The 25,000-nt window shown below is 40.8% G+C and overlaps 1 protein-coding gene across 1 annotated transcript in view; it reads right to left on the bottom strand.

Moving 5' to 3' along the window:
• cacna2d1a (calcium channel, voltage-dependent, alpha 2/delta subunit 1a) overlaps window positions 1-25,000 on the bottom strand; it is a 153,158-nt gene that overhangs the window by 89,203 nt on the left and 38,955 nt on the right. The window contains exons 4-6 of the mRNA XM_084050508.1: window positions 8,422-8,481; window positions 6,792-6,827; window positions 4,054-4,177 (exon numbers count right to left, since the gene is read on the bottom strand). Of these exons, the coding sequence (XP_083906634.1) occupies window positions 4,054-4,177; window positions 6,792-6,827; window positions 8,422-8,481 (220 nt within the window). The remainder of the gene's footprint in view (window positions 1-4,053; window positions 4,178-6,791; window positions 6,828-8,421; window positions 8,482-25,000) is intronic.

The raw sequence follows: 25,000 nt of genomic DNA, 5'->3' as shown, positions 1-25,000 counted from the left end.
TCCATCCCGGTATCCCTGAGTAAGACACTCAACCCCTAACTTTGAGTCATGTCAGCTCGAACCAGTCTGGCCATTATTATCCGCTGACCTCTGGCATCAACAAGACATATTCGCCCACCGAATTGCCGCTTACCGGGTATTTTCTCTTTTTCTGACCACTCTCTTAGATCCCAGTAGATCAGCGGTTTCTGAAATACTCAGACCAGCTAGTTTGACATCACCAATCATGCCACTTTAGAATCACCCTTTTCCCCCATTCTAATGGTCAGTTTGAACTGCGGCAGATCGTCTTGTACCATGTGCACATTGATAAATGCATTGACTTGCTGTCATGTGATTAGAAATCTGTGTTCAGGAGCAGGACAAGTGTACCTGCAAAAGTGGCCGGTGGTGCGTGTAATTTAATTTCCTTTATTTTCGAAGAACTTTATGTTCCTATTGGAAGTCAATGGAGGTCAGATTTCGGCTGAAACTTTAACCCAATTATGGAGATGACTGGACTGATGTCATACTTTTTTTTTAAAGATATTTTTTGGGGGCTTTTTCTGCCTTTATTGATAGGGAAAGTAGGCCGACAGGAAATGGGGAGAGAAATGGGGGGGGGTGACACACAGCAAAGGTCGTCAGGATCGGGAGTCGAACCCGCAACACGCTGTCAAGCTGGATTAGCAGCATATGTGGTAAGCGCCTGGACCGCTAGGCCAGCGGGCGTCCCTGACGCCATACTTTTTATAGATGTCATCGACGACTGACGTTATATTACTAACATCATAGATGACTAATGTTATATTACTGACATCATAAATAGACGTGTCATAGGTGACTGATGTCATAGGCTGGCCACATGACATTCACATGGAAGCCACGTCATTATTAGGAGTTAGTTGTAGTTTTTTATAAGTAGTTAGTTGTTGTTTTTTAGTTTTTCTAGTTAGTTGTTTTACATTTACGTTTTATTTCGTAGATTCTGATTAATAAACGCCTTTTCGATTTGATCGCACAGATTCGGAACAACGTCTGCTAAAACATGGAGTGCTTTGCATTCAATACCGCCTGAGTAAAATGAAAAACTCTTGACTTTTGCAGTGTGGTCATTAGTCAAGAATATAATGGCATTAGTATACCATTCCACATAGATTACCAGTGTGGCCTCATGCCACATCTTGTCGCTGTCGGGTGTAAACCCCATATGTCCAAAATTGTTCCTTTTTATTATTATTGTATTGACAAATTAAAATAGTGAAAATAGCCGATCTACAAGCTCTCAACGCGTCGCATTGCGACGCGTTGAGAGCTTATAGATCTGCTATTTTCACTACTTTTGTGTGACACTCTTGTATGATGAAGTAGGGCAGTGGTTTTCAACCAGTGGTCCGGGGACCACCAGTGGTCCTTGAGGGAGTACCAGGGGGTCCCCAGCTAAATGAGTTAACATAGCGTCACAGTCATTTTTAACCACTTAGCTTTGGCTATTCAAAAATAGCAGATATACAAGCTCATAGCGCGGCACCGAGTGCCGCGCTATGAGCTTGTAGATCTGCTATTTTTGAAAAACCTTGAAAAAGTGTGCATATCTTTGAATATTTATATTTTTTTTAAGTGAAAATTAACTGATATCTTTGCTTCTGGGGGTCCCTGGCACAAAACATTTTCAAATGGTGGTCCGCGGCCAAATGTATATCAATTTAGGGGTCCTTGGCATGAAAAGGGTTGAAAACCACTGAAGTAGGGCATTAATTTACGAAAATAAAAGTGTAAACATGGAGAAACAAGGTTTCTGGACGACAGCAACGATTATTCTGCTATTGGCATTCAACTTTTCACTGTTGGCTGAGTGGGTCACTCAGAGATAGGACCGCAAATATCGATCGAGAACTGCATTTTGGGGATAAAAAAAAGAAAGAAAATAAATGTAAATGGTAAATGGTGCATTTATATAGCGCTTTTATCCAAAGCGCTTTACATAGATTGTGCATTACATTCACCCATTCACACACACATTCATACACCCATGGCAGAGGAAACCATGCAAGGCACCAACCTGCTCATCGGCAGCAATGTATATTACTGTATATCTACGAATCAACGTGGAAAAAAGTTGACTAAATGCATTAGTCTGATTAACTTAATCAAATGACTCGATTTAATCGATTAGAGTCTAAGAAATAATTGATTTGAATAAAGTAATCAATCTTCAAAAATACTGAAAAAAGCCGATCTCAAAGCTCATGTGTCACATTGTGAGCTTGGAGATCGGCATTTTTTGCAGAACACTGCTGTACGACAACGCATAAAATAGGGCTCAACTGCTACTCTGTGTCCTCCCTAACAGGTCAGGAAGTAAAATGGGAGGCAGTGGTCTGGAATAACCCTGGGTCAGCTGGGAAGGTGTGGCAGGGATAATTATATCACTGTAATGCCAGGGAGAGAGACATTCACAAAGTGAAGGGAGAGAGAGAGAGAGAGAGCCTGTAACTGAGGGTCATGTTCTTTAACCACATGAACTCTTGCGTCCCTGTTCTGGGGGCAGACATTCAGCCTCTGACGATGCATCGTGTTGTGAGCTTGTAGATCGGCTATTTTCGGGCTACTTGGAGGACCCCGGTCAACTAAGTATGTAGGATTTAAGTGGTTAAACCCTATACGTATATACTTTGTTGACTGGTCCTTGAAATTAGAAAAGCAGCATGACCATGGTCCAGTCCTTGTCTTATGGCATTGGTTAGTGACCAGAGAGCTGCATCAGTTCCAATCCAAACGTTTGACTTGTTTGAACTGTGTCAAGGTAGGCCTGGACGATATTGACAAAATCAAATATCATGATATTCTTCACCGAAGATGACTTGATGACCATTGGTGCTTTCAGGAGATATTTACACACACAAGACCATTTGGATCATTATGGAAATGTGTGTTACGGCACAGACAGCGGACTGGATTGAACACACCAGGATGTTAAGCGATGTAAAAAAAAAACACATGAATGAGTAATGATGGTAAAACTGTGACAAAGACATTTAATTTAAATGGAAAGACGATAGAAGGACAGAACAAGACGTGACAACGCTATGGAATCACGCACGCTACACAGATCTACACTATCAAGACTTCTCAAGGGAATTAACCACTTTCAACCCAGCATCCCTTTGTTGGGCCATTTTAGGAATTTATATAATAACCGTGCATTACCTGTATGCAACTGTTTTAACTGATTGCTGTTAACATGCAACTGTTTTAACTGATTTCTGTTAACATGCAACTGTTTTAACTGTTTGTGTCAACTTTATTGTTTTTTTCTTGTTGCTCTAATGTTATTTATACAGTATGTGTGTGTAATCTCGGCATCATTGTAAATGAGGGTCTCCCTCAATGATCTCTCCGATAATCTTAAATAAAGGTTGAATGAATGTCATTATAGGCGAAAATGGCCCCAAATCTTCCAATATTTTCAAAAAATGAAAAGATTTAGCATAAAATAAGGCTTAACTGGTTAACATTTTGAGGGTGAGAAAAACACTTACAAATACACAACTTAGTGTGCAACAGTGAGTTGACCACTGGGGTACACAACCACACAAGCTGTGACACAAACAAAACGCCCCCACAAGAAAACTCATGGTGACATTCAGTGCAACTCTCCCAGGCTCTTCTGTGTGTGTGTGTGTGTGTGTGTGCGTGCGTGCGTGCGTGCGTGCGTGCGTGCGTGCGTGCGTGCGTGCGTGCGTGCGTGCGTGCGTGCGTGCGTGCGTGCGTGCGTGCGTGCGTGTGTGTGTGTGTGTGTGTGTGTGTGTGTGTGTGTGTGTGTGTGTGTGTGTGTGTGTGTGTGTGTGTGTGTGTGTGTGCGCATGGTGGACTGGCCACTGGCTGGTTTATAGCGTGGCTATATATAGACTGGTGCGCATTGTGGGACAGCACTGGCAGGCTAAGTTAAACGTCATGGGAACATACTGAAGATACTGGACAAAGTGGAAAGAGAGAGAGAGAGAGAGAGTGAGAGAGAGAGGGAGAAAGGACGATAAGGGGATTACTGTGTGAGTGCGTGTGTGTACTTACAGCCTTCATAGATGTCAGTGGGGATGTGCACGCCGGTGGTGTTGTATGAGACCACTCTTTTGAAGTTTGGCTCGTTGTGGAATTCTGGGACGTATCGACTCTTCGGCCTGTCTGTCTGATTGAGCTGTACAGAGAAATATACACAGACCAGTGACACACTAGAACAATAAAGATCTGAACGGTATACTTTCAGATCTATCTGGAATCTATCTATCTATATACCTACCTACACTATGCCCCCTCCGACAGTGGTGTAAAGTAACATTTTACACCACCAGTAACAACAACAAGTACATTTACTCAAGTACTGTCTTGAGGTATTTTTTACTTTACTGGAGTACTTCCAATTTGCAGTACTTTTACTTCTAGTCCATTACATCTGAGAGACAAATAAATTACTTTTTTCTCCACTACAATTATTTGAAAACTTTAGTTACTAGTTACTTTGTAGATTTTGATTATCATTACAAAACATACATTAATCACTTCAGCCGTATATATATATATACTTATATATATTTAATATATATATATATATATTTGAAAATAACAACCCGTCGCGGTGCAACGCGTTGTGAGCTTGTAGATCTGCTATTTTTTAAAGATGTTCAATACATTTTATACATATGATAACTTGTGAATCTTGAATTCCTAGTGATTCCTGAGTATTTCTAAATCGCAGTATTGATTCTTTTACTTGAGTAAAAAATTGGAGTACTTTTTCCACCACTGCCCTCTGACCCAGCAGGACAGCGGAGAGAAATGACTGTAGATGCTGATCTGTGTTTATAGAAGCAGACAGTTGACTTCTCAGGCCAGGCGGAGGTGTGGGAACCTCACACATGCTCAAGTCATTCTCCGCATGTGTGTGTTAACATGGTATAAAAATAGTCCCCTGCACAGATGCGAGGGGTGACTAATCATAGTAGATGGTAATGGTAATAGCTACCCCATGCAGTCAAGTGTGCGAGTGCAATCAGTGCATGCGCACTCAAACACACAATCGCAAGATTGTACCGAGTGTTGCGTAGCGACTTTTTTAAAGGATCCCTGGCTAATGTGCCTTATATGCCTTAATACATTATAATTGCCCTCTATAACTAAAATTAAGAATTAAAAACACCTTAAATATTTTAGAAATAGTTCATCTTTTACTCAAGGGGGAGAACCCCTGCCGCAAGTTGATGATGTCATTTGACCTATGGAATGTACAGTAGGAAATGCATGTGCTACCTAAAAACCAACGTAATACTTCCTAAGGTTAGGAAGTAACGTCCTTGGGTTTCTGAAAGGCGCTATATAAATCCAAGTTATTATTATTATTATTAAGGTTAATGTCAGCGTCAAAACAATATTTAAAATATGTTTTTATTGCCACATGCTTACAGTACATTCCATTGGGCTGGACCGCACACATGGAGAAATGACATCATTAATTTGCAACACACGTTGTCTCCCTTGAGTAAAAGATGAATACTATTTCTAACATAAATACAATATTTATTAATACTGTATTTATTCATTTGAATTTTTTGTTAAAGAGGGCAATTATAATGCATTAAAGCATATAAATTAGCCAGGAATCCTTTTAAGTTTCTCAAGCAGGACGTGTGTGTCTGCTATCCCTGCCGACACATTATGCAAACCGCCCGCAAACCACAGCCCAGTCGCTGTGATTATTACATAACCTGACAACAAGGCAGGCATGCTGACAAGAGCGCTGTCTGAGTTGGCAAGCTGCGGTGGATGGAATAGGTTTATCACCCTTTCCCAAATTGGACATATAGTACTTGAAAATGATGTGCACGTTTAGACATGATGTAAACAGACTGGCTGCACGCAGGTGCATGTCACTTCCACCCAAGCAAAGGGGTTTGTATAATTTGTCAGAGGGAATTGTGTCTGGGCAATGAACTGTAAATATATCAAAACTGACATTTGGAACTAATAACTAACTTAATCTTGCTAATGTTGGTTATAATGGTGGTTTTGAGGTTAGGTTTAGGCATAGTTTTAGGTTAAGGTTAGGCATAGACATTACGGGCGGTCCCCGGGCGAAACACTCGGGGAAAAAAAGAGAGTCCCGATGCGATCACAAATAGACCTTTTTCACGGCATTCATACTGACATGAAGTAGTAGGGTAAACACAGGTGTTACGGCCTTGTTCAGAGTGGCAGGACAAATCTGATTTTTGGCATAGCCAGATTGGAATCAGATTGTTATGTTTTTATTAAGCAGAGCCTTGTTCCTCTTGTTCAGACTGCATAAAACCAATTCAACTGGAATCTGGATAGGTAATCAGATTTGGGCTGGATTTGTGCTGCCAGTCTGAACAGGGCCTTAAAGTCTTCCAGTGAGCTAAGTTAACATACATAATAGCAGCAGCCAGCGCCCCTTGCTGCTAGCCTAGCGGTTAAGGCGCACATCACATATAGGCCCAAATGCAAACTGACGGGTCGCAGGTTCGATTCCCGAGTTAGACGACCTTTGCTCCCTGTCTCTCTCCCTGTTTCCTGTCTCTCTGTACTGTCAATAAAGGCAGAAAAGCCCCAAAAATATCTTTAAAGAAAACAATAGCAGCACCTTGGCTCTATTTGACCTGAATAGAACACAACCTTAACTAGTATCATCTGTATAGCCTGTGTTCACCCAACTGTTTCATGTCAAAACGAATGCTGTGATTTGTTTTTATCTATTAATGTGCAATGACACAACCCAACATAGAAAGTGTACTCACCCCATCTTTGGCGTTGTAATAAGAAACGTCATCATCCTGCAAGGAAGGGGGAGATGGAAAGAGGTAAACAAAAGGCTCAACTCATCTCCACTCCTTTCAAATAGACAAAGAAAGAAGCGTCATGTGCAGCAATTCATATTACAACACGAAGTTAGCCGGCTATTTGGAATATTTGCCTTAAACTCAACGGTTTTCTGACACCAGACACACGGTTGGGCTTTCTGTAAGTTTCTGTAAGTTTTGTAAAATGTTGTGATATTGTGTTTTGAGATACTGTATGGAATCGAGAAGACCTGAGGCCGATTCTACAAATGCGTTCTAAATCAGTATAGTTCTCACACTTTTGTGCAACACTATTGTACGATGAAGTAGGGCATTCATTTACATAAAAATGTCATGGAGAAATACACATAAGACATAGGGTATTTCATTTTTTGCCACACTAAAATCAAAAGAATCAACACGAGGGATGCCAACAAACTGAATAAAGGAAGGTTGGCTGCAGTGGTAACAATCTGTCATTTTGGTGTTTTTTGGGGTCACACCTAGACACAACGTATTACGTTCGGGATCCTGTGACCTGTGTAATATAATTTCCTTGGCGGAGAAATGTGTAATCTTTAAGAGGGGATGTGTTATGACCATGAGGTTGCATGAAGATCTTGCAGAGAAAAACCACAGCGATCTTACCCTTTAATGACACCTACCTGTAGAACCAACCCAAACTGCTCTCTTAAACCCCCAAAAATATATTTACTTGGTTGCAATAAAGCAGTAAAGTAATTGACTTTGCTAACCAATCATCTGAAGCCAATCAAACGTATACAGCTCAGAGCTCAGACCTAGAGCCACCCCTGCTGCAGATAAATGCATTTTATCCGTGTAGCGGGAATGCATTCTCTCACCATAACCTCCCACAGTCCGCTGAGAGTCATCGAGCATGCAGCAAGTTGAATTATATCAAACTTTTAATGGAAAATAATCATTTAAAAAGTTGGCTAACTACAGTGAAGACTTTCTAGCTAATAGATTAAAAGGTGAGGCTGATTTCCTCTGAAGTTCTCCAGCACACAATAGAACACACAAATATCATCTGTCATTTGTTAAACGGCTGCCAAGAAGGGTAAGCCTTTATTTATTACAAAGCAGGGGCAGGAAATTAGCAATTTGCATTCATTATGACAAGGCCAATGCTAGGACAGTGTATTATAATTCCACAGAGAGTGTGGCATTGCTGAGAGTGACATTACAATCATCGAGCCACCAACCTGCTGCCGTAACTGAATGAGTAAAATAAGATTGTGTTCATAACATTTGCGGTGTGTTCTCTTCTAACGTGTTCTTAATACTCGGATTGATGGAAAATACATACAAAAACAGGGCGTGCACCCTCATCACGAATGTCTGGTTGTTTCTGCCTATTATGTAAAATTATGAAATTCAATCTCGACTTGAGTCATTATGCCGCTATTGTCATTGTAATGAGATTTGCCATCCAATTATGGCAATCATATTAGGTCATGAATAACAGATCCCCCATCTCTTCTTGGAGTTCGCGGCACCACTTGAACTGTGTGAGATGTGGCTGGTGTTAATGAGGATATCAGATGTGACGCGTGATGCCACTCACCTCAAAGTCGTCTCTCCACTGGTGCTCCATCTGATACTTCTCTGCCTCCACCGCCAGCCTCTGAGAGAGGAGAGAAGGGTTATATATTAAAGGATACATCAAAAACAGTTCACAAAAGATCAAAGCAGATCAATAGCTGGCTTGAAAAATGCAGTTACACATTTCTGTTCTATATTAACTCATTCAGTGCCATTGACGTTTAACATGTACATTTTTTCCAAAGCCTGCAGAGTGCCAAAGACGAGTAACACGTCCAAACCGTGTTTTCAGTGTTTACGCTAGATTCCGCTGTTCCCCAACCTATGAGTGATCCTATGACTTCTGGAGGGACCCAGGTACCCTCAGGGTTCCTTGAGGGGGTTCCAAATGGAACCTCACAGGTCTGTAACTCTGAGAGTGTACAAATGGAACCTCACAGGTCTGTAACTCTGAGAGTGTACAAATGGAACCTCACAGCTCTGTAACTCTGAGAGTGCACTCCCCATAACACTCTCGAGTTATGGGGGTCCTTGAAATTGAAAGTTGAAAGTTTGAAAACCGCTGATCTAGGAATAGATAGAAAATTCCATTCATAATTGCTAAAGTGCAGCTACAAGTTAGTAAAATAATAATATAAATAGTACAGTAGCATATAAAAGAGCAGTGCAACATCAACCGAAGCATTCAGAATATTGCTGTAAATGAAATATCTTCAAGTGATAAATTACGCGGTATCGTTGGCACAGACTGGCATACTCGCCGATACCGCTAGCAGCGTTTTAGGGAGTATCGGCAGCTTTTCCGAACAACTCCAGTTTGTATTGATTTATTTAAAGCCACTTCGCAATAGGGGGAGCGCAGCCAGAGGATATGGCTATTTGGGGGTCCTTGGAACGGAAAGGTTTGGGAAACCCCTGGTGTGCGGCTACTAAAATTAGCATGGCCATCTTTGTCCCAGATCCTAATGACTAGGTTAATGGGTTTATAATGGGGGCCCAAGCTTTTAATCTCTACCTGGTCCAGAAACTCACTATACTATTAATTTCCCCAGGGAAATATCAAATCCAATTCTTCCCGCTAGCCGGGGGCTCCGTGATGGCTCCAAGGGTTTGGAGTCACGCAGGATAGAAAAGTGACAGGGCCAACGGAGCAAAATGAGAAAAAAATGAATTATTGAATCAATTTTGCTGTAAAATTAAATAAGTCGGACAGTCAGAGGAATCAGAAAAGCAGAACAAAGGTCTGTTTGTGAATTCCACTCGGAGAGAAATGAAAAGGGTCTGTTTGGCTGCCAGATCAAAACTCAGACGAGCCACCGCCTTTGATTTGGGCAGTGGTGGAAGAAGTACGCAAATAAAAGATCTTTTCAAAATAGCAGATCTTAAGCTCACAACGCGTCGCATCGCGACGCGTTGTGAGCTTGTAGATCTGCTATTTTCTTATAGCCGAAGTAATGGGTTGAAGTGGTTAATGTATGTTTTGTAAAAATAATCCAAATCTACAAAGTTACTAGTAACTAAAGTTGTCAAATAGTTGTAGTGGAGTAAAAGTACAACATTTGTCTGTGAGATGTAGTGGAGTAAAGTATTGAAAATTGGAAATACTCCAATAAAGTAAACATACCTCAAAATTGCACTTAAGTACAGTACTTGAGTAAATGTACTTAATTACTTTACACCACTGGATTTGGGAACCACAAATGACATCCAATCGCGTCTCTAATGCCTCGAATCAAAACCACTGACATGACATTCTACAGTCGACATGGATACCGATAAACAAGACTCCTCCTGAGATGCGATAGCTTGCAGCTGTAATGCGAACAATCTAACTCTGCACAATAAAACCAAGCGCACACAATTAATGTAATTAGCCAATCAAAGGGAGAGAACAAGCATGACTGGCGTCGAGCTTTGCGAAAACATTCTCTCAAAAGTCGCCGAAACACAACGAGGAACGCGTGGAAGCAATTTTGTGTTCGGCACCACTAATGTAATTTGGTTCCATCTGCCCTTGGGCTCACTGTGGCAGCAGAGATGACCCAATCAAAAGATGGAGCATACTGAACAGTATAAACATCTCTTTCTTTGGCAGCCAGGGTGGCACAGTATCTACGGTACATGGCAAAAAAAATGCCAATGCTAATGACTAACCTTCATTGGCTGAAAGTAATATCACCACTTAGCAAAGTCACTCATCCAAATGGTTTTATTTCATAGGCCAGATGTTGGAGAAACAAAAGAATGTGATCAAAATCATCACAGATTGTCTGTGTAGTGACATAGGGACATCAAAAACTACGCTCCATCCTCCTCTCGCCACTAGGGGGCACTAGCCTTGCGAGCTGCTTAAGAAACCACGTCTTTCCATTGAATTCTGTGTGTTGTAGATAAGCTAAATGGCATGTTGAGATTGGTACAAATGAAATTGTGTTTTCTCGAAGGTTTTTGCATCGATCGACACAGTTAATGTCACGTTTAAGTTTAACCACTTAAGCCCTATATAAATAACTATAATACGACATGTGATTTGTTTTCACTAAATGAAATAAATAATTTCATTACAATTTGTACAATTATTGGAAATGTTGAAATGTTTTCAAATGTGTTTCCTCTAATGACATGGAATGCCAAGGAGAGGACAGCATATTTATCAAGCTGATCATTATAATTTCTGTGTGTGTGTGTTTGTGAGTGAGTGTGTGTGAGTGTGAGTGTGAGTGCTTGTGTGCGCACGCACCACTATTTCACTTTGAACAAGTCTGAAATGAGGTTTCTTTTCACTTTGAGTTTAGACCATTTCTTAACCCATTGAGACCTGGAACGAATGTGTCATTTTTTTATTTGAGCTGAAAAGCATTATTTTACACTTTGGCTATTAAAAAATAGCAGATCTACAAGCTGCCAAGTGCCGCGCTACAAGCCTTTTTTGCTATTTTTGAAAAATCTTGAAAACGTGTGCACATTTTTAATATATACTAGGGATGTCCGATTTTATCGGCCTCCCGATATTATCGGCCGATATTAGCATAAAAATTGATATCGGGAAAATATCGGTATCGGTTTTTGAAAAAAAAAAAAAACATTTTTTTTTTTTTTTTTTTTTTTTTTGCTTTATAAATAAGTTACAGGAGTTTTTACTGTATATGGTGTGTGTGATATGAAATTTGAGCTTACCCTAATCACAATAATCCCCGCATATATCGGTATCGGTTGATATCGGTATCGGTAATTAAGAGTTGGACAATATCGGTATATCGGTTATCGGTAAAAAAGCCAATATCGGACAACCCTAATATATACAGTATATTCTTTTAAAGCGAAAAATTTTAACTCAAATCTTTGCTTCTGGGGGGTCCCTGGAACAACATATATATATATATATATATATATTTTTTTTTAGAAGACATTTGTAGAATCGGCTTCAGGTCTTAATGGGTTAAGGGTTCACTGTCTGTCCCTCCACACGCACGCCTGGGGGCCAGCACCGCACTTGTGTTTTGAAACACGGCTGCCATGCCAACCCCGCCATGTGTGTCTAAGAGGCTGATAGAGTCATGGGGACTCTGTGGTGAGTGGAGGGTCAAATGTTAAGATGGCCCTGTGTTTATGCCACAGGAGAAGCCAGGGTTTGGAATGCTTTTGTTTTGAACGTACGTGTACAGTATGCATGTGTTTCTTTGTGCGTACGTATGTGTACAGAATGTGTGTGCAGTCAGCAGTAGTTGTATCTAACATAAAAGAAGATTTACTCAAGTACTGTACTTATGCACAATTTTGAGGTACATTTACTTTACTTGAGTATTTAAAATGTTTGATACTTAAAACTTCTGCTCCATTACATCTCAGAGCCAAATTTGTACATTTTACTGCACTAGAATTATTTGACAGCTTTAGTTACTACTAGTTACTTTGCAGATTTGGTTTACTAGAGGTTCGGCCCTCTCACCCTACGTCGCACCGTCGATATGCCCATATATGGGCATGCCCCCTTTTGTGCCCATACAGTATATGGAGCTGAGTGGTTTGTTTGTGCCTGATGCCATGACGACACATTGAGGTTAGACAACCCAATCCATATGTGGGCGTAGGTGCATTGGGAACTCCTTATATGGTTATGGCTGAGTCACGGTGACATGAGTGTGACGACCTGGTCCGCTGGCCCGCCGGTCCTCCCATAAGCCAATTTTAATAGAAGATTGTTACGAATTTTGAATACAGGACTTTAACTTGTAATATCCGAGTACTTCTTCCACTACCGTGCGTGTATGCGTGCCTGCGTGTAAATATGTGCCTCCAAGCATGAATATATATGTCGAGTCAGGCGAGATGCGGTAAGTTGAAATGACATTCCTGGCTTGCATCCGTCCCTTTTGCAATGCATGCGCTTCTGTTTGTGAGTCCACATGCATTAGCAATGCCGAATTTATAGCTGGCTGACGATTATGGCCCTCAACAAACAATCTAGACAATGTTCTTTCTACTGCACGCAACGACTAGAAATGTTCATACAATATACACACACAGTGAACGCGTACAGTGCGCACACACACACACACACACACACACACACACACACACACACACACACACACACACACACACACACACACACACACACACACACACACACACACACACACACACACACACACACACACACACACACACACACACACACACACACACACACACACGCGCCTTTGGACCACAGCGGGGTAAATCACTGTTCGAATTATTACTCTGTGATACATTGTTAACCATTCCAGCTGGCTTTGGCGGCACTATGCTTCACGTTGTGTCTACGGAGCAGCACAACCGTGCCAACAACCACCACAAAGCACTCCCTCTCGTGTCTTGTTGCATAAACACTTACAGAGATCATCTGAATTCTAAATCAGCAGTAAAATACCCTGAGCGACGCTGGCCGATATGGACACAAAATCAAATATCACAACATGTTTTACCAAAATGCCTTGATATCGATTATGGATAAGGATTAGCTATATTAGAATGTACAGACAGTATAGACAATAAAAAACAATAAAATGTTTGATAAATAATCATCAATAATGCCTATATAATCATAACTAAGTAGGTAAAGGCAAATCATAGAACAAGTCAGGTAAGTTCAGAAAATGACATAAATGTATTGTAATATATAGCCTTTAATCACTTTAACCCGCTGTGAGGTTGTAGATCGAAAGTATAAAACGGGGGTTAAAACCAGGAAAAGACAAGACTTATGTCATATCATAATGGTATGATATCCAAAATCTCAGACAATATCAGGTCTCATATCACAACATCGATATAATATCGATGGACATATTGCCCAGCCCTAGCTTCAGCCACAGTTGAAACAAAGTTGACAGGTTTTAAGAACTATTTAATTTTCTACACAGATCTACATGCCAGACAAATCTACTCTTCATAACAAATATACAGTAGATTCCAAGTGATGTAACTATGGGTGCAAAACAGATGTATTGATTGGGCAATTCAATTAACCTAATTCATCGATGGCAACTGATTGGCCGATCCTGGAAGCACTCTATCAACCCTGAACCACTATCAAATTATAAACAAACAGTGAAAGGTCAAAAGGTTAACACCTGATTTGAACAAATGTATTTCCACAGTCAATACACTTCCTTTTAGTCTAACATAAGATAAGATTAACCTTTATAGATCCCTGGAGGGAAATTCAGTTTGTCTATTTATTTATAGATTTTTGTCTATGGTGACATGGCAAAGAAACCACATGCTGTGGCCATTTGTTAGCCATGGAGCCTGTCAGGTTGTGTTTGCTCCATCCATGCAACAGTCTGAACAGTACAACGTTGATGGGACCGAAATGCACGTTTCGATCTCGGACCATGTTCGGCACTGCTGACCCTTAAACCGCATTTCCATAAACATTTTCTACGCTCATGTGGTCATTACATCGTCGGTCTATGGTCTATATTAGAACAGTGATTCTCAGAAGTCTGTTCGAAACAAACAGACTCCACTCCATGTTTCTGAAGCTCCAATCTCTTCCTAGGCTCTTTTAACCCTACGGTCTGTTTCTCTCACCTCTTTCCCTCATGTCCTCTCTAGCGTTTAACTCCTCCACTCTCTGTTCATTGTAGATCTGGAATTTTTCGCTATTATTTATATTTTTGCAATTTTTTTTAAATAATTTGTACATTTGAATACTTTTAGTATTTTTAAAATCAAGTACTCCTGTACTTTAACTCAAGTAAAAATGTCGGAGCAACTTTCACTAGTACTTGAGTAATATTTGACGAGGAATATCTATACTTTGACTCACATACATGGGCTTTGTCCATCACTGTCAGAGATAAAAGCTGTTAACTAAGCTTGTACATCATGTATGGCTTATTGCTGTGTTTGCTGGAAGGAGCTCTAGAGAGCCATATCCCCAGAGCAAAGTTCCAAGGAGAACCGGAGCTTTAAAGGACTTGAGGACTGTTGTAAGGAATTAAAAGATTTGTTTTGATTGAGAGAGAGAGAGAGAGAGAGAGAGAGCGAGAGAGCGAGAGAGAGAGAGAGAACTTATTTACTTTACACCACTGCACACAAGTACAAAATAGGGTACTCCAACATAAAAAGACAAAATATGGAGACACAAGGTCAATGACAATATTTTGCTTGGGTCAAGTCAAAGACAGACAGACCTCACCATCCTTATAATCCTGCTGCTGGCGGGGCAAAGACTGTCTCAATTACATAAAGCTAATGAAAAACAGTAACCACGCCATAAAAGATATGTGCTCATGAAGCTGGTGTAAAACTGACATGACAGCAGCAGGCCGGCTAACGAGCTAATGTAAAATGGCTCGTGACACATCACAGAGTTACAGGACAGCTAATGAACAAAATTAATGTATGTGGGATGACGGAATCAGCCTTGAGCAAAATGTGCAATGACTACTTTAAATATGTACATGAAATTGCTATAGCCTACTAGAAGGAAATAAAAGTTTCACACACACACACACACACACACACACACACACACACACACACACACACACACACACACACACACACACACACACACACACACACACACACACACACACACACACACACACACACACACACACAATATGTGTGTATGTATGAATGTATGAATGTATGTATAGTGTATACACCATATTTAGCAAACACGAACGCGCGCACACACACACGCACACAAATGCAGATACATTAATTTTGCTGTTGTCTAAAATATCCTTTCACCCACACAGAGATTGTTGATTTGGCAGGCTAGCCAAGCAATGTGTACACACACACACACACACACACACACACACACACACACACACACACACACACACACACACACACACACACACACACACACACACACACACACACACATACACACACACACCTGCCATCTCATTGATGAGGGGGAAGGCATTGAAGAGCAGAGGAAACATGAACAGCTGCTGTTGTGACAGCTTGCAGGAGAGAGAAAGAGAGAGAGAGACACACACACAGACAGACAGACAGACAGAGAGAGAGGATTGTAGGTACTGTCTGAGGTGTGAACTCTTACTGTATGGGTACCGTGGCATGGGTACAGTGGTACACCAATGCAGGTGCAGGCACAAGTACTTGCGCGCACAACTTCATGAAAACACAGGCGTGTGTGTGGTTTACAGAACTCAAGTCATTTTATTGTCAATATAGATCAATTATTTGTTTACCAACATTGAGACTGGATGCACAGGTTATTATTTAATGCAATCAATTCTCAACCTATTGTTTCGGGGTGCGCTGGTTTCAGCACACCCCAGCCCCCTCTTGTGTGTTGGCTAGTGAGGCGCGTCCTAGCGAGACCTGACAGAATGGGTTTCATTGCGCGCATACTGGTTGCACACATACTGGTTCTTATCAGTGTGACGTCGTCTGTTAAGGGATCTATATATCCAGTACTGTAGGCCATACAGTAATGGAACTGGTTTGGTTGGAGGACTCTCCGAAATCGGGCGACCCTTGCAAGTCCTATTCTAAACTACAGTGAGTACTAGACAATCACCAATGTTTTGACCAATATTTTGTCAAAAAGTGCAACATTGTCACATCAACTTGAAGAACTTAGATCTGATTAAAGTTTCTATTTGAGAACATTTAACAAAATATGTATACAAATAAACACATGGATTGTTTATACATAAAAATAAATGCATAAACTGAACTTCGATTCCCGAGCCCGATGACCTTTGCTGCGTGTCACTCCCTGTCTCTCTCTTTCTACTGTGTACTATCAATAAAGGCAGAAAAGCCCCAAAAATATCTGAAAAAAGAAAGTGGATACAAAATTTAATGAGTGCATATAATGCATAATTGCAGATACCTTTGTCGTCAAAAAAATGGCCGATACACACGGCCAAAACCGAGACAACTTGTTGTGATTTGACACTTTAATAAAATTTAATTGAAAACCATACATGGTTCGGGCTCTACAATAAATGGTCCACAACAAAACTTCTTCCAGATTCCCCAAGAAGAGGCTCGTTAGAGAACAGCCGTGCTCTCTCTCCCAGTGTGTCACTGCGCTCTCCGGCCTGTGACATGCTCATCTCTCCTCCAGTAGAGAACAACTGTCTGTGTGCCAAGCCAACAGCCAGCAACACGCCCAATTACAGCTGTACACAGCTGCACTGTCGACATGATGTAAGCACACGCACGTCACGGCCCCATGCACACACACGCACGCACACAAACTCACTTACACACACGCCGAGATTGAATATCTGTGTCATCTCCACTTGCAAGGCCCCAGCAAAGTGATTGCCTCTTTAGCTGCAGGGTTTCTCTCTGTGTGCGTGTGCGTGTGCGTGTGTGTGTGTGTGAGACTGTTGGGGGGGGGGGGGGGCAGTGACAGGTGAACTAGCTACTGCAACTAGCAAGTACTTCATTAGAAATGTCTCCGAAGTGCCTGTGTGTGGGAATAACACCGCTGAGTGCTCTGTTATCAGGGTAGCCGATAACTCCCCTGTGAGCATTTTCTTGAGGTTATCTTATCTTTAGTTTTTAATTAGTTATTTTATAAGCCAATATTTAGACCAGTTAACAACTTCTCTGATACTAATCCAGGTTCGCTTTCACAGCAATCATTTTGTCAAAAGCCAGACGTTGCCTCTTAAGAGCCAGACATTTCAAATGAACATTGTTATAGGACTATGCATTCCGGAGCCGTGCCAATAACCACAATACACACACAACGTGTAGATCACCGGCAAAAAGGATCACTCATTGTGGACTTATTCAGCTGGCAATAGAGCACCGAAGTCTGACGTAATTTACACATCCTACCTGGGTCGCGGTTCCCCGCCCCCCCCAGTTGCAGTTGCAAGATAAAGAGAAATAAGCAACCAGGTCTATGAAAACAAGCCCAAAAGAGATCTGCTATTTTCAAAAAAATAATAATAATAATAATCTTGAAAAAATAGGTAATTTTGGAATATGCTTGAAACATTTTAACAACACAAACATGTATGGTGGGTGGGGCACAAAATATTTTCAGTTGGGGGGAGGTCTGCGGACAAATACATATTAAAATACATATTAAAAAACACTTTTTTTTAACAACATTAGGAAACAAGCCCAAAAAAGCAACTAGAAAAAGTGCTCCTCGAAGCACAGGTCTCCACCAGGTCAGGTAGGTTATTGTGGGCCAGCAATGTTTGGAATTCAGGCCAATCAGGATGGAATATGAAAAAAAATCTGATGGATCCGTTTTGATCACTTGACTATAGAGATAATGTGTACCGATTTGCGTGATGTTTGGCAAAAATTTGTAGGACTAATATATTAAAAAATGTTTTGCAAAATTGGGCAATTGGACGCTGCATTCAGGATTCAAGTAGTACAATCACGGCTGTCCTGCTCCTACCTGTCCAGCAGATGTCACTCTCCCCTCAACATCTACAGTATGTCATGTGTTACACCTGTATTGATTGTCCATTGTATAAACCTGTGTCCTATGTATGTGTGTGTGTGTGTGTGTGTGTGTGTGTGTGTGTGTGTGTGTGTGTGTGTGTGTGTGTGTGTGTGTGTGTGTGTGTGTGTGTGTGTGTGTCCTATGTGTGTGTGTGTGTGTGTGTGTGTGTGTGTGTGTGTGTGTGTGTGTGTGTGTGTGTGTGTGTGTGTGTGTGTGTGTGTGTGTGTGTGTGTGTGTGTGTCCTGTCCTCTGTTTAGTCTGTGTCCAATCATCTGTTGATGTTAGTGTAAGTAATCCTGTAGCAATCTTTTGTATCCCTGCATGTTATTCAATGGTTCCTGTTGTCGTGGTTTATCCCGCACTGTACTCGTGTCTGTGTCTCCCGGGGGTATTCCATCACCGTTGCTAATGAAATCCGCACTTAATTGAAAAAATCCATTTTGAAAGCCGTTCCATTAATACAATTCAGCCGTGCCTTGTCAACGTTAACTCAAACCAGGCTTGAACAATCATAAGCAGCCCAGCAGTCAATTGTCAAAAAGAAGATAATATGTGGCAAAAAGAAGCAAAAACTAGAGCGTTATACAAGCCTAATTATTGCTTTATTTTCTGTTTGTTAATACATGAACATTCATATCACTCAAATTAGATGTATCTGTTTAAAATGATGGTGTAGGCAACGTAAGAGAAGTACATAGACTAATTTTTCATGCCCAAAAATAGGGATGTCAGGTTAAAAGTGGTCAATCCATTTAAACCTGAGGCCGATTCTAAAAACGCCTTCTAAATCCTGACCTAAGTTTTCTGAAAAACGTTTCAATTAACTCTTCCACTGCCAGAGTAAATAAATAAATAAAGCCCTGACTGCTTACTTTTTCAAGTAGTCACAGAATATTTATCTCCAGTATGACCAATCCCCTGAAAAAATGTCATGGTGACCTCCTGTTCGCTTGTTATACGCCGTTGAAAATAGCATGTCTCGCCAAAAATACATAGTAGAACACAGGAGCCGAGATACAGGTTATTTCCCAAATAAATTTAGGAATAAAACCAGGAAGTGAATGGAGCAGTAAATCTTCGAATCTCCTGGTTCTTTCTGGGGAAAAAAATTGAATTGGATTGAAAGGTATAGTTACGTATAAGGGTTCCCGGTCTAAATGGCTTCAAGAGGAGTGTTTCCTTGGCACTGTCGCCAAGTGCTTGTTCTTGGAGGAATTGTTGGATATCTGTTAGAGTATAATCTCTCTGAGCAGAATCTGTCAGCACCACTGCATTAAACATGTAGTGTTGTTGTTAGTAGGAATAAACACAGAAGCAACCCGGAGGAAGTGGACTAAGAAAGGGGAGGAGCCAAACCTGTTTCTACACAAAAAAGGAGGTGGTAGTGGTACCCCTTCTTTTTTTTTTACCAAATGGGTTCCCAGATTGGTAAGAGTATGGCTTTGACCTGATCTATATGTAAATGTCATGAGATAACATTTGTTGTGATTTGGAGGTATATAAATACTGTACACTTGACACACACACACACACACACACACACACACACACACACACACACACACACACACACACACACACACACACACACACACACACACACACACACACACACACACACACACACACACACACACACACACACACACACACACACACACACACACACACTTACATCTAGAGTTCAGCAGAGCTTCATTTAATGAGCTAGAACATTATATGGCCTGAGAGAACACCACAATAGAATAATCCCCCTCACAACAATGACATGGAAACGCTCCTCGTTCCTCATCAGTGTGAGTGAGACACATCTACAGTCTGGAAATGACCTCATTATGTGAAGTGCCTGATTGCCTAATGGCCTCACTTTATAAAGCCATAGTAAACATATTTTATTGATTAGATGTAATCTCCATGTGCACACTTGGCATAAATGCTAAAAACTTGAAAAAGTTTATTATCAAAATGTCTTAAAACCAATACTGAATAGTTTCTGTGCTATTTTAGTCAAGTTTAAGCTGTCTACCAAGAACATAGACAGCACATAACTAATTTCTGTAAATGTCTCCGCCAGTGTGCATTGATCTGCGACAAAGCATTACATAATCACCATTCACGCCCGCCCACTGATTGCCCAAAAACTTGTCACCAAGTGCACGATCTTGATGATTTTGGCCACATTCCCTCCCAGCTACTTTAAGTGTGCACGCTAAAACAAGGGAAGCAGCATGCAGCATTAAAGTGTTAGGCCTATATGCATTGCACACAGTGGTGGGAAGTAACTAAGTACCTTTACTCAAGTACAGTACTTTACTGATACTGATACTTTTACTACTTGATTTAAAATATTATTATAAAACACACATTAACCACTTCGGCTGTTCGGAAATGGCTGATCTATAAGCTCACAACATGACACATCATCGGGATGTCTTGTGAGCTTGTAGATAGGCTATTTTCATTGAAGTTTGACAAAGTTTTAGTACTTTTACTTTGGTACGTTAAGTATACTTTGATGGCAATACTTTTGCACTTTTACTATAGTAAAATGTTTACTAGAGTACATTTTTAGTATTTTTATATTACTTAAGTTGGACCACAAGCTTCGGCTTCTTCAATCTATCTATCCATCTATCTGTCAGTAAAATGTTTAATACGGACTTTATATTGTAGTATTACAACTTTTACTTAAGTAAAATAAAGCAGAGTACTTCTTCTCCACCACTGATTGCACACGTGCAAGTGTCTTTAGTGTGTGATTATGGCTTCAAGTGTAGCGTTTAAAGGCTACAACGTGTTATCTCCTCAGATGTACCGGTCTTCGTCTTAACAACCTACCATCAGGCAGCAGGCGCTAGAGAACAATGAGTCGTCTGTAATTACCCCACACTCCATATAACACAGCAGCACCTCGTTTAGCAGGGCTCAAGCAGCCACACTTCTTTAGGACAGTTTAATGAGGATGACTGATAATAGGTTGACTATCACAGTTGTTTTTTCCTTAGTGGTTGGTGGCTAAGTTAAAGTAAAACATTGGAGGGGGGTGGGGAGAGAGAGAGATATAGGTAGACACCGGCTGGCGTAGTGTGGAATCTGTTTATGATAGCCATGTTGCTTAGCAACATGGCTATCAGGGTGTCATGGTAACCTGCAGCATCCATGGTCCTCCTTACTCTGTGGAAACTGGAGGCAGCCAAGCGATGGCAGCACAGGAGACCTTAGACGTTGCGTTCATCCTCTTCCCAGGGTCCTGTGTCTTTGCAGGACGTGGCTCTGTAGCCAGTGAGCCATCTAGAAAACGATTTGTCCGTGTGTCTGTCTGTCTGTCTGTCTGTCCACGGCTAATCTCACACATCGCTGGACCAATCAGCGCCAAATTGCTTGTGCACACTCACTGCCAGTAGGTCAAAGTAAGCTCCTACATTTCCTTTGTGAGGCAGGGTGTCGCTGGACCCCTTTCGGGATTCCTGTGTACAGTATACTCGTCTGACAAGTCCAGGTATGCCACCAATGTGCCTCGGCACACCATTTGGGAAAGACTGATCTACAGCATCTGACCACAAGAAGCTACGGGTTGGAAAACAAACTGGTTTTCTTTGTTGTTTTTTCCACCAAAATGGCCTCCAACTGTGGATCAGACTCTGGTGAGGAGCCAGGGCCTTTTTCGATTTGCTGCCAAAGTGTTAATGCAATCCCAGAACTGAAAATAACACTCACCAATCAATATTCAAACAGCAAAACACTCTGTTCCTAATGCAACCGTCCCCCCCCACCCCACCCACTCCGTCGTGTTCCTGGCTGTTCCTTTTCTTTGTCTTTATGAACTCCCATGAGAAATGTGTCTATTAAACCCAATGAGTTACTGCTCTCTCTCTCTCTCTCTCTCTGGATTTCCCTCAATTATGACATCATCAGTGGTTGTCAAAGTGGGGGCTGCAGGTCTGCCAGGGGGCGCAATTGGAAATTGGATATCGTCTTTCATTTCAATTCAAATTAATTTCATGACATTTTTAAATCCCTATTTTGGCCATGTCATTATAGTCAAAATGTAAAAAAATGTTTTCATATAGACAGAGAAAATTGGTTTTATTTTTTATTCATTATAAAAATAAGCCATTTTGTAATGGGGAGCCGCAGACAGAGGCTTTGGCTATTTGGGGGTCCTTGGCATTGATTGATTCATTGAATACTTTATTAGTCAGACATGTAAACAGCAAGTGGTACAGTAAGACATGTAGGCTAAAAGGATAACACTAAAAACTCCTGGGGGCTTGTTTCCATTGTGGTCCTACTGTATGTATTCAATTTATCAACATAGCATAAAAATATTTACTTCTAAAACTTCTACATCTCAGAGGCAAATATTGTTATCTTTTTACTCCACTACAATTATTTGAAAACTTTACTAGTTACTAGTTACTTTGTAGATTTGTATTATTATTATAACTACTTCAGCCCTATACTTTGGCTATTTGAAAACGGCCGATCTACAAGCTCTGCTATTTTCAAAGGATTTTTAGACATTTTAGACATTTGAAAACTTGAGAAATGGGAACTTCTGCATAATGATGAGTACTTTTACTTGTGGTACTTTAAATATATTTTGATGCCAATGCGATGCGAGAGTGTGATCTAGCCAACACCAACGCGGATGCCAATACTTTTGTACTTTTACTGAAGTAAATTCTGAATACCAAACTTGTACTTGCAACAGACTATTTCTACAATAGGATATTGATACTTTTACTTGAGTACAACATGTGAATACTTCCATCACTGCCTGCTGTAGGTCGCTCAGTCTGATCCGCTGTGTCTGGTGGGTTTTTGTGGGAGTTGGCCGGTTGCCATGTTGGTGCCTTGTCAACAAGTCACCTTCAAGGCTCCACAAAAGGACATCCTTGGAGGAGATCACATAGAACAACCTTCCCTTCAACTCACTGTTCTAGCTATTATGAAACCATAAATCATGAGCTACAGCAACTGGTTCCCAGACTGAGGGGGTCCCCAAATTATTTGGGGGGGGGGGGTGATTAGCTTAATGTGCACGTTGTTTTCTCACTCAACAGTAAACAAACCAACATACAGTTACAGTATAAGTGTATACAGGGTATCTGCACATTAACCCATTAAAAACCCCTTAGATTTTAGTTTTGGCTATTCAAAAATAGCAGATCTACAAGCTCACAGCGCAGCACGAAGTCATCTTCTATTTTTGAACATTTGTCAAAAATCTTGAAAGTGTTTGAAACATTTTGAATAACTTTGAATTAAGAAAAAGTTTGAGAACTACTGATTTAGAAGGCATTTGTAGAATCGGGCATGTCTTAATTGGTTAATACAAGTATAATTGAATGACTTTTAAGACCTATTTAATACCAAATTGTCAAATATTACGTTAAGAGGAAAACATTTTTGTGAAAATAGCCGATCTACAAGTTCACAACGTCTCGTGTTCGCGAGGCGTTGTGAGCTTGTAGTTTGGCTATTTTCACAACAAACCGCCAGGCTCATTTGTTTATTTTTGGAATACAGTTCTTATATGTCCCCCAAATACGAATTATCTCTAAACCAAAGGTTCCCAAACGTTTCAGGCCGCGACCCCCCAAAATAATTATATTTGAAGGAGCCACCAAAATAATCATATTTGAACTGGGGACCCCCCACCCTGACAAGCACTTGGAATTGTAGGCATTACATTTAGTTTGACTCGGTTCCGCAGATAAATATTGTGAATATAGCTACGCAAGGCGTTGTGAGTAGATCGGCTATTTTCACACATATTGTAAATTTTTTTACCTAATATTGCACAACATTTTGAGGCATTACATTTAGTTTGACTCGGTTCCACAGAACGAGGTGTTGTGAGCATGTAGCCAGATCAAAAAGGTTTGCCTCTTTCTTTTCTTTTCTTTTTGAATGAATGAATGGTTTATTTTCGGTCTTCGTTTACAACAAATCAAAACACTCTTTCACTCTCAGGTCATATTTGACAGTTTGGTCAATGCTTGACCATTTTTTATTGCGAACGCAGCGGAAGGAGGCGCGCGCAAGTGGAGCTTACTATGACACCGTGCTCTGCTTGTGTATCTGTCTGTCTGTGTGCACTATTGTGTGCACTGCCTGTGTGCAGCCAAGTAAATGTCCAATATAGACGTACCATACATCAAATGAAAGGTCTTTGAAAACTGAACACACCTGTCAAGGTTGCGTTTAAGCCCGCCCCTTCCCCCGGAAGCCACGCCCCGGAGAAGGCTCCTAAAAGCTCCCCATTGAAACCCCATGTTAAATGAAAAGTGTCCGAATCGCTCCCAAACTTTTTCTACCCCCCCTAAGTGGGGGTCTACGAACAAATACTTTGGGCTCGGATTTTGGCTCCGCCCACCGGAAGTGAGTGAAACAGGCACTTCAAACACTTTGTTGAATTGTTCAAAACCATTCAAAGTTTTTTTTTTGTGAATTTGTATTTTTCTAAGATGCTCCTTTTAACGCAGAATTTCTTTGTATTTTTTTTTGAATTTTTTATTGGTTACTTAAAAAAAAAAAAAAAATTCATTCTTTTTTTTTTTTTTTTTGCGTTCGCTTCCCGCGTTCGCGCGTCTTACTTGTAGTATAGTTTGTTGACCCAGGGGGGGTCCTG

Source organism: Gymnoscopelus microlampas, assembly GCF_963454915.1.
Source record: "Gymnoscopelus microlampas genome assembly, chromosome: 23".
NCBI classification, from domain to species: domain Eukaryota; kingdom Metazoa; phylum Chordata; class Actinopteri; order Myctophiformes; family Myctophidae; genus Gymnoscopelus; species Gymnoscopelus microlampas.
The sequence above is the reverse complement of the archived record's forward strand: the minus strand, read 5'-3'. Positions and strand labels throughout refer to the sequence as shown.